The sequence below is a fragment of the Hippoglossus stenolepis genome, chromosome 11, assembly GCF_022539355.2.
Source record: "Hippoglossus stenolepis isolate QCI-W04-F060 chromosome 11, HSTE1.2, whole genome shotgun sequence".
In the NCBI taxonomy this organism is placed as follows: domain Eukaryota; kingdom Metazoa; phylum Chordata; class Actinopteri; order Pleuronectiformes; family Pleuronectidae; genus Hippoglossus; species Hippoglossus stenolepis.
This window is the reverse complement of record NC_061493.1, coordinates 16560970-16571238: the sequence shown is the minus strand read 5'-3', so window position 1 is coordinate 16571238 and position 10269 is coordinate 16560970. Positions and strand designations below refer to the sequence as shown.

At 40.8% G+C, this 10269-nt stretch overlaps 1 protein-coding gene across 1 annotated transcript; it reads left to right on the top strand.

Moving 5' to 3' along the window:
* Positions 1–5619: 5619 nt before the first annotated feature.
* Positions 5620–10011, top strand: arf1 (ADP-ribosylation factor 1). The gene is made up of 5 exons (XM_035171039.2): positions 5620–5769; positions 7253–7429; positions 7581–7691; positions 7831–7955; positions 8683–10011. The coding sequence occupies exons 2-5, from the start codon at positions 7288–7290 to the stop codon at positions 8842–8844; spliced, it is 540 nt and encodes a 179-aa protein (XP_035026930.1). The 5' UTR covers positions 5620–5769; positions 7253–7287; the 3' UTR covers positions 8845–10011.
* The last annotated feature ends 258 nt before the right edge of the window (positions 10012–10269 follow it).

Genomic DNA, 10269 nt, shown 5'->3' with positions numbered 1-10269 from the left:
CAATGTGTCCATCTCCCTGTCAGCCTGAGCAGGTTGACACCTCTGACCCTGTCAGGAGTGTCAAATAGCTTGTCAGAGGTCTTCAATAAAGTACAATGACAAGCCCTCTAATACATTACTACACGAGTGCCAGCCAGAAATGAGAGGCTGCAGCTTCTCCAGCCTCAAGGCAGACAGGTGCGCAGACGAGCAACACACACACACACACACACACACACACACACACACACACACACACACACACACACACACACAAACAATAAAATCGCTAAGGAGAGTTCACATCAAAAATAATTGATATTTTGTGGAGAGTAATTGTATTCCAAAACTTTCAATCATATTTTTGGTCTGTGATGCCTGTGCTTGCATGCAACGTTAAAATTACCCTCAAATTCATTATTCAATCAGTTAAGGATTATCTTTGAGGGGCTTGTTTGAAAGAGATCAGTTGTCAGTAGCAATAAAAAACACCCTACCTGGACCACCTTGGGTGCAGGTTAGGCCTGTCACCAGGAGGCCTCTCTAAAGGGCCCACAGGGCCACTCACCATCAACCTGTCAATGTCACACATGCCTGGATGTTGGGAAAATAAGATGAGACCATGTTACAAATCATTTGGCATCAACATGACAAGTGAAAAATTCCAAATGCCAAATCTGGACATCTATCTGGTTTTGATGCCATGGGTTTTTTGGTTGGTGCTGGCTGTCCTCAAGGCGTTGCTTCGACACGCCGTGCATTCCAACCAATTATCTACCCCAAGGTGCAACAGGTTCACAATTTAATCTTTGATGCCTCCTCCGATGGGATATAGTTGGATTAAAGCAGGGAGAAGGGGTGGGACAACCCTTAAAAACCTGTATACATAGCAAACATGAATCAACTTCAAACCAACCCACTGAGAGAAACAAAAGTCTTTCAAAGAAATACCTTTATCCTCACTATTGTTTCATCTTGCAATGACTCGTCATAGCCCATGTGGATGCTTGAAGCGAGTATCAAAGAGAAAGCGGCAGATGAAGACATTGCACCAGTCAAAATGTCCTTGAGTTCACGGAAGGTGACTGAATGTCCTGTGAAATGTAGGTCGTTTAAACGGGGCTGAGAATTTGAAGAGATAGACCATGGTAACCTCTCGTCCAACCAAGTCATCCTTTACCCGGAAATCCAGTTCTCTGGCATGGACGGCGTGTTCTATGTGGGTCCTTACACCTCGCCAGTATACCCGCATCCTGCAAGCCAGCAATTCCCATTCAATTCCCACTTCCACTCCTTTCCCACCCTCCATCCCCCGCCCCACGGCAGAGGCCCCCATGTTCTTTCTGAGTAGTTGCGTCAGCGAAGAGCTTGTCGCAACCATCTGTCACGGATGTCCGAGGACATCTCCCATCAACGCCAGCGACTCCCAGATTCACTGGACTAGCTGTTGGGAAATGGACGTCGGCATATGTATTCTGTATGTATGGTAGCACGATAACTCACTTCAGAGCCCAAATTTGAAATAAAAAAACTCTGAAGGATCCTATGAAGAACCAAGAATGGAAACATTTGCATGGCACAAATATATTTTTGGAAAAGTCCAATGAATGAATGCCAAGGCTTGTGAACTCTGGCATGTCCTTACTTGCGGTGTTACGCATTTCATATTTCTTCAAACTGCCATCCCACCAGATCACCTCATTTCAGTTGTTTCCATAAAGTGCTGTCAAAATACATAAGACATTTTTTTTTTGCAGTCATAACTCAATATGGAATCGAACATTTCCGTATGTACCTGGGGCGGAGTGCAAAATGTTATGTAAATCCCCTTAACGAACTTTTCAGGCTGCCAACAATCACCATACAAAGGTGACTGGCAGGCGGCACTGGTGCACATTTATCCTTTTGCCCCGGCCTGTCTCTCTCTGTAGCGCCCCCTACTGTGAGAGGCGTGGGGTTGGGTGCCCAGTGGCACTTGTTGCCAATGGATGAAGCCAGCGTGGATCCTCTCATGGCAACGATGCGGGTCGTTGTAATAATGTTCGGTTTGTTTCTTGCTTCACACCTCCTTTGGGATTTTGCCCGACCTATAATCCAGTACATGAGACGCAGAGGGAGGCATCCCATGCCTGTCCATCTGAGTTCCAGCGCTGCTTAGACCAAACCGGCTCCTTTGTACGACTCACACAGCAGTCTATTGCTTGCCCAAGGCACATTTCATAATGAGCGTCTATTATTATGATTATTATAATTATTGAAGTGCACAAACTCAAAAAAATACGTTCTTTAACGGAATGGGAAGGCTCATGAAACTGCAGATAACACTTTCTCTTATGCATACACACTTGTGGGTACACACAGACACACAGGCACGCACACACACACACACACACACACACACACACACACACACACACACACACACACACACACACACACACACACACACACACACACACACACACACACACACCAGATCAGCATTCCCAAGCCCCTTACTGAGCGTTTTTATCCTTGCTAGGCCTTGTCTCAGAGGGGAGTAAGGCCCCTACTGAGATCCTTACCCTATTCCACTGCAAAGCCTGTTTGGCCCCTTGGCAGCTCTCGTCCATTCACAAACTGCAGACAAGCCTCACTCTGCCTCACCAGCCGTAAATCTACTTCATTTCTGGCGAGACGGATACAGCGACTTGGAAAACACCTCACAGGTGTGTGTACATTGGCCAGAAATGTACCAAAAGCATATTTATCTGCAGAGAGAGATAACTTACTTTATAATCCCCAGGGTGCTACTGCTGCTGCCCCCTCTGAGGCCGTGGCCTCCAGGTGGTCGTTTGGGGATGGGAGATCTTAAAGAAAAAAAGAAAAATGAGGGGGGAGAGAGAGAGAGCGAGAGAGCGAGAGAGAGAGAGGGTGCACACATGTGTCTGTGCATGCGCATGTTTGTGCACGTGAGGGAGAAAGTTGTAGAGTGTAAACAAGTGTGTGCGTGTGAGTGTGTGTGTGTGTGTGTGTGATATAAACACCCCCTACTGTCCTATTTCTAGTCCTCTGTCCACACATCACAACTGTCAGTATGTAGTGAGATATGAGGAGGAAAAGGAGGAAGCAGAAGAGCCCTTCAGTTGGATGTTACTGCTGTGTTTGGCCGTGAAGCATGGACAGGTGGACTCAGACTCCAGGATCTTTACTGTACCTTCGACCCACTGCATGGTATGTTGCAAATACATATTGTATTAATGTCAACTCAATAAAGCCAGATTTTTTTTTGTTTAGTTAAAACCTTCATGACCTCAGTCATGTCAGGTATTAGATTCTTAAATGGTGAGAGTATCTAGCACTATTTTTCCCTCATGTGTCTCATTTGAACTCAAAATATTCCTCTACAGGGGTTCACAGACGCTGCTGCTCTTAGCCTGCAGGTGTAATTTTCTATCAGGGGATTATCTCAGAGTCCAGATATATGAATTGGTTCAGGAGTGCATCAGAGGATATAGAGGTGTTAAATATCATTTTGGCAGGTTGCATTGCTTGTGTTTGCCTGGTCTGTGCTGTCACACCTCTACACCTGCACCTGTACTCTGACTGTGCAAAAAGGAGGATGGGGGTTGGGGGATTTTGGTGGTTGAGCAATTTTGTTGTTGTATTGTACTACATGTTAAAGGAAAATATATATATTTTTTGTCTGAGTTGTGTTTTTCATGTGGGAGTAACAGAAAAGTGCAGAATTCAAGCTCTTGTTTGCTCATGCTCATGGTTTGACTGTAATTTCAGGTGTGTGGTGGTTGAGTTAGGTGAGACATATTCTGGTAGAATAAAGAATTGAAGTTTTTCACAAAAAAGTAAAGATGCTCAACAGTTCCATCTTAAAGGTTTTACTCTCATAAACATGTTTTTAAGATGATGTGTAGAAGCATCCCGTAGAACATGAGATATCAACATGATAGAAAATATATGTGCTTCAGATTTTGAGACTTACACTGGAGTGAATGAAATGCTTTGTTATGCAAATGTGACTTTCTAAAGTTGTTGGTGCTGCACAGACTTGGACCTGAACTTCTCATTTACTAAACTCTACTAACCAAGGGTAAAAACAGTTTGTAAGTTTTAGTCTTCATTCTTTGAAAGAGAGAAATAAAACATGTGTTGGGGCTGTGATCACAAATGTCAGCAATTATAACACATGCGTTTTCCAAAATTCAAACTGTGCTAGAATGAAGAAAAACAGTATTGTCTTCAGATTTACCCTCATGTTTAAGTTTTTGCATTTTATATTTGACTTGGTCTTTTGAAGGTTTGATCAAACCACTGGCTGCAGAATTTATTACATGTCATAGCTGCATATTTTGAAATAATATAGAAGACATTCTAGTTAATATCCCTCAAGAGTTGCTTCCTGAATTGTTTGAACAAAGTGTCTGGGTTCAACAAAGCAGGAGAGAGAAACACCAGAGATAATATTTTCTATCTTTAAGTTTTTACATGCCAATTATTCTGTGACAATAAAACAGGTTTTTGAAAGATTTCAATTTTTTATTGCAACATGGACTAAACAGTTGCTTAAGGAAAATGTAACTAACTAAAAAGAGAACATCACTTTACAGAATGACTGAATGAAGCTAAACCGTTTTGTAAAGATCACAGTAAACACCTTAAACACGCAAACAAGATGTTTCAGTAGGAATAAGATAGGAATAAGATCTCTTAAGCGTTTGATAGGTAAAAAACACAAATTACGGCAGCAGAGTGAGACGGCATTATGAGCCTTCACTGTGTGGTCCATCACCGAGCATCCAGCCCTCTCCCCTCCAGCTGTTCTCCCCTGCACTTCTTACTTCCTGCTGCCACCTCACTGGGGGTGGCAGGCATAGTTTGACCCTGGTTAAAATTGAACTGGCCCAACAACAGCGCAGTCTGACTTTTTTCTCAATGACCTGGTAGTACATCTAAAACAAGTGGAAATTGGGTGAGTTTTAAAAGAAATGTATCAATAGATTTGGTACAGTACAGATCAGAAGTTTGATATATTTGGTTTGCCGCCCCTTTTGTATTAATAAAATCATGCTGCGTGTTTTTTTAACAAATCACTTTTTTCTTTTTGTTTGATGTCATCATATATTATTGAATATGGCTATAATTGAGTTAAACTTTGTTATAAGACATTTATGAACTGTTCGTACACAAGTTGTGGATGCTATCACCTCCTGGTCTCTCTCTTCACATGATTTGGCCCTTATAATTGAACCGAATTAAATATCTTTTATTTTAGTTCATTCATCTTTTCGACATGGATTTCCTAGTGAAGCACTTTGTAACCTTGTTTAGATAAGTGCTTTACAAATAAAGAAATTATTATTATTATTATTATTGCCAAATACATTAATAAACACAATAAATGTCCTTACATCGCTTTACAACTACACTACAGTCCGTCATACTCAATTTATTTAATCTGAAGCCACTGTGATGTCATGTCAAATCGGACTAATTTAACAATTATGCTATGTTTAATGATTAAAACTTCAATAATGCCTGTAGTTCCACACTTAGCCACAGGGAGCGACATCTCCCAACATGATGAGGAACCAACTCACTTGGAGCTGCAGTTCAGTCCCAGCCTGAGGGGGGCAGCAGAGTGCCCGCGAGGCATCCAGTCTGCCGAAAACCCAGAAGAAGAAGAAGAAGCAAAGGGAGGAGGAAGAAGAAGAAGAAGAAGCGGACGTGTCAAGCTGTCGCCATTTCTCTGAGGAAGGAAAACGCCTTGAAGACGGAAGCAAACACATCAGCTGTGTAAGTGAAGAAGAGAAAACATGAATGAAGTCACCTTGTTTTAAATGAATAGGAACAAACCGGCTCGTTAGCGGGTGAAATGTTGTGTAAGACAGCGGCGACGAAACCGAGAGGAGAAAGTGCGACGCTACCAGATTACGTCAGTTCGCTTGAATCTGACTTTGTTTTGATATTATCTTACTTTGTAACTCGTGTCGTGTGTGTAGTGTTTTATTTTGACTTTAATAACTACTGGAAAGTAGTTTTACAACAACCGTCAAGAATCTGAACTAGTCAGAGGACTTTCGGGCAGCTAGCGAGCTAACGTCGTTTGTTTACTTTTAGCATCGCACCTCAGTAAGTTTAACTTGTGATGAGCAAACTATTATTTTACTTGTTGAAACAGCTAATAATGTACACTGTTTACCCGGAGTCGGTCACAATTCACTCAAGCAAGATATATTTTATCATTATATCGTTTTTCTACTGTTCCGCAGGAGTGAAATTACATTGTTTATAAGATGCTAGTCTCAGTTTGACCTCTCGCATGTTTACTTTGCTTTCAGAGCAGATCAGAGTTACAGTAATGACCAGTTTTATAAACAATGTTCACGTCTACTGGGAGATTTGATTCAGACAAGCATGGACGCCTCACATCAGCAGATCCCATATCTTAAGGAGATTAAACACAAATGTTATGATTATGCTATATTGTCAGTATGTTAAACTTCACATGACCAGCTGTAGTTAAACCACTGTCTCAAACACATAGATACTCTCAATTACATGGCTCATGTGAACGTAGTATAATCAGCATCCAGGTTTATGAAGAATCTTAAACCTGGGGTCTATTTTTTCATCTTTTAGGATTCAGGTGGGTAAAGACAGCTGGGTATATATTTTCAGGAAAAACTGAAACTTAGGTATGTGACTCAAATTAACTTTCAATACAGGAGCAGAGGCAGAAGCTGAGGCTAAAATAGGACTAGATGATGATGGCTGGTTCTTAAAGTCAGCAGCGTTAGTAGGAGGTGTGTCGTTGTTGGCACATTGTATTTGATGGATGGAGAAACCTAAGTTTATTTAGGCTTTAATGGTTATTTGTTAAAAGGCAATTTGTTTGTGGTCATATTTCAGCACACTGAAACACAAATGCAGTGTGCGGTTGCAGTTATGGCTGCAACTTCATTTATCATTAATCTGTCAGAAAATTCTGAAAGTGCCCATCAGGGTTTCATAAAGCCCACAGTTGACTCCTAAAAAAAAAACTCAAATATATTCTGTTTACTATCACACAAACCCCAAAATGAGAAGCAAATCCTCACAATTGAGAAGCGGTAGCAAGTTGTTTGGCATTTTAGCCTTAAAAATAACTCCAACGATTAATCAGTTATTAGAAAAGTTGATAACTGATTAATCATGTCGACTGATGATCAATCTGACTTTTAACATCTCTCCCATCGGGTCCCCCCATTTCATCAATTGATCTCTTGTTTCTCCGCAGGCTTTTACCAAAGTCACTTCCCATCACCAGCAACCATGGGGAATATTTTTAAGCTATTTGCTAAGTTTGGGCAGAAGGAGATGAGGATCCTCATGGTGGGTCTGGATGCTGCTGGAAAGACCACAATTCTGTACAAGCTCAAACTTGGAGAGGTTGTGACTACCATCCCCACGATAGGCAAGTCAAAGATTGTTAGATAATGACGACTTGCCTGGACCTATGACTTTTGTTTGTTCTACATGACACAAATATTTCTATTTGACTCTATCACTGTGAAATGAAAACTTTGAGTTTTTATTTAATATAATCTGAATTATTTCCCCCTCAGGTTTTAATGTAGAGACAGTGGAGTACAAGAACATCAATTTCACAGTGTGGGATGTTGGTGGGCAAGACAAAATTCGACCGCTGTGGCGTCATTACTTCCAGAACACACAGGGTAAGTTTAGTTGCATCAAAGCCTCAGTGTTTGACGTTTGTTTCCTTTAAATCAATCCCTTATTTTTGAATAATCCGTAGAAATGAATTCTTGTGGTAATATACACAAACTTATTTGTTCTCATTTGCTTGTGTTCCAGGCCTCATCTTCGTTGTGGACAGCAACGACAGAGAGCGATGTGGGGAGGCTCGGGAAGAGCTCTTACGAATGTTGGCAGAGGAAGACCTGCGCGATGCTGTGATCTTAGTCTTTGCAAACAAACAAGTAAATAATTCTAAATCATTTCTTATATAAACAGCTGTGTTGCAAAATCAGTTATTTCCCTCTACTGTATATAAAGATGGACTCCAAAGCGACTCAATTACCACCTGGTGACTGGCCATAGGTCATAAACACCACCTTCTCCATGTTAGTGGATGTGGCATACGCCAACGAAAAATACACATATTTTGTATTTAAAGTCTTTATTTTTCTCAAAGATGGTTTCTGTCATTTTAGGTAGTTCTTATCACACTGATTCAATTCAATATTATTTTTATAGCTCTAAATCATAATATCAATTATCTAAAGTCACTTTACATAGAAGGAAAAAAATTATAGAGAAACCAAACAGTTCCCACAATGCTCATTAACTATGGCCATCTGCTTTAACCGATTGGGGCGAGCAGAGAAAAATGGAGAAGAGAGGGGGGAGAGAGAGGAGAAGTATGTTCAAATGTTCATTTCTACAGCCAACTTTGGTTTGAATAAGTTATTTGATGCTATAAATACAAGGGGACGTGATTGACATCCGAGACTTACTTAGAATCGGTCAAGCTTGTGTATCGATGGGACCTCACTACCACGGCTCGACATCCCGACAAGACACTGGCTCCAAATCACGTACTCGTTGCAGAGATCTGTCACCCATCTTTATAGATGTTTTTTTTCTCATGGCCTGTTGTGGTATGGGGTATGTTCTTAATGTTTTCTCACTGTTTTGTGTTTTTAGGACCTTCCAAATGCGATGAACGCTGCAGAACTCACAGACAAGATGAATCTTCACTCCCTCAGAAACAGACGCTGGTACATCCAGGCAACCTGTGCCACCACCGGAGATGGTCTCTTCGAAGGACTGGAGTGGTTGTCAAGTCAGCTCAAGAACAATTCATAATCGCAGTCCTCCAAAAATGATCCACCCAAACCTATCCCTGACTTTGCTCTCTACTCTTAAGATGGTGCAAAACTGAGCTGCCTTTTTTTGGGGGGGGGGGGCAGCTTATCTTAAACTGCTGTGGTTATTCTCTTTCTGGCTGTCGGGCCGTCGCGTGTGTTTAGAGTAAGAATAGGGAAGCCAGGAAACAAGAGGTGAACTGCACGTTGGCCCCAGTACCTCAATGCAATCTGTCGACTTGTTATATTGTCTACTGTAGAACATGATCCATGAGGGACTTTTCACTTTATATAAAAAACATATACACTGATGCACTACTTGCAGCTATATAGTTACTTGAACCAGGGACTACATGTACCAGCTGTTCAGATTTCCATTTAGTCAACACTGGTTTAATATCAGCAGTCTTAACTGACATCACTCCAAAATGGAGAACTCCTCGTCTGTGAACATTTATTTACTGGCCTTTGTTTTACAGTGCCTTGGTTTTGATTAGGCTACAGTGCAATGCTCTCATTTCTGTTGTGTCCCTGTTTGGTTTTTGTTATTCTGAGTCTCAGGTCGATCATATGCTGCCTTTGCAATATACGTGTTAGCAAACCTGCATGATGTGGTGTGAGGGTTTGTATATTTACAGGGTGTTTATACCACGAGACTGCACAGGAAGTATTACCCCACTATGAGTACTTATCTCCACAGTCCTATGCTGACCTAAGTGTAAGTAGAGGAGCTGCACACTACAATATTAAGAGTGTCTTTGCTAATGGCTCCAGGAGGTCTTTGCCTTTTCAGTCATCACATCCTGGGAGTTGTGATGGCAAAATAAAACCAGCTTCGACTAAATGTTTACTGTTTTCCATCGTCGCAGCATATTGTTTCGTGTGGAAAACAGGAGGTTGTACATTTGTTGTCTTATCCGAGACACTTGTTGCTTCTGTTTTTGTAATAAAGTCTTGGTGTTTACTACTCTGGGTTGCATTAAACATTGTTTTTTTAAATGTTGGAAAACTATCTTTTTTTAATTGTCTGGTTTTTTATGTGATACTTTTGTTTTGTGAGGGGAAAAAAGCACTGAGTAATTTACTCTGTAATTAAAGTTAAGGAGAAAATGTGTTTAAAGCCGATCTCCAGTGTTTCAATCTATGCAATAAAATTTCTGAATATTAAGGTGGATGTTGACTCTTTCCTTTGCATTATTGTCTATTATTTACATAAAAATTGCACAACTTCAAATATTCCTTATCTTAAACAAACTGACATTGATTAATCAGGTAGTCAATCAGGAAAAATAATTGGATTCATCCATCAACATATTTACAAAGTACATAAGCTTCTCGAAGGTATGTGTAACTTTTTTAAAATACAAATTGAGTTTAAGATTATTGGAGAAAAGTCTTTAAATATGTCACATTGAAAAAGGAAACA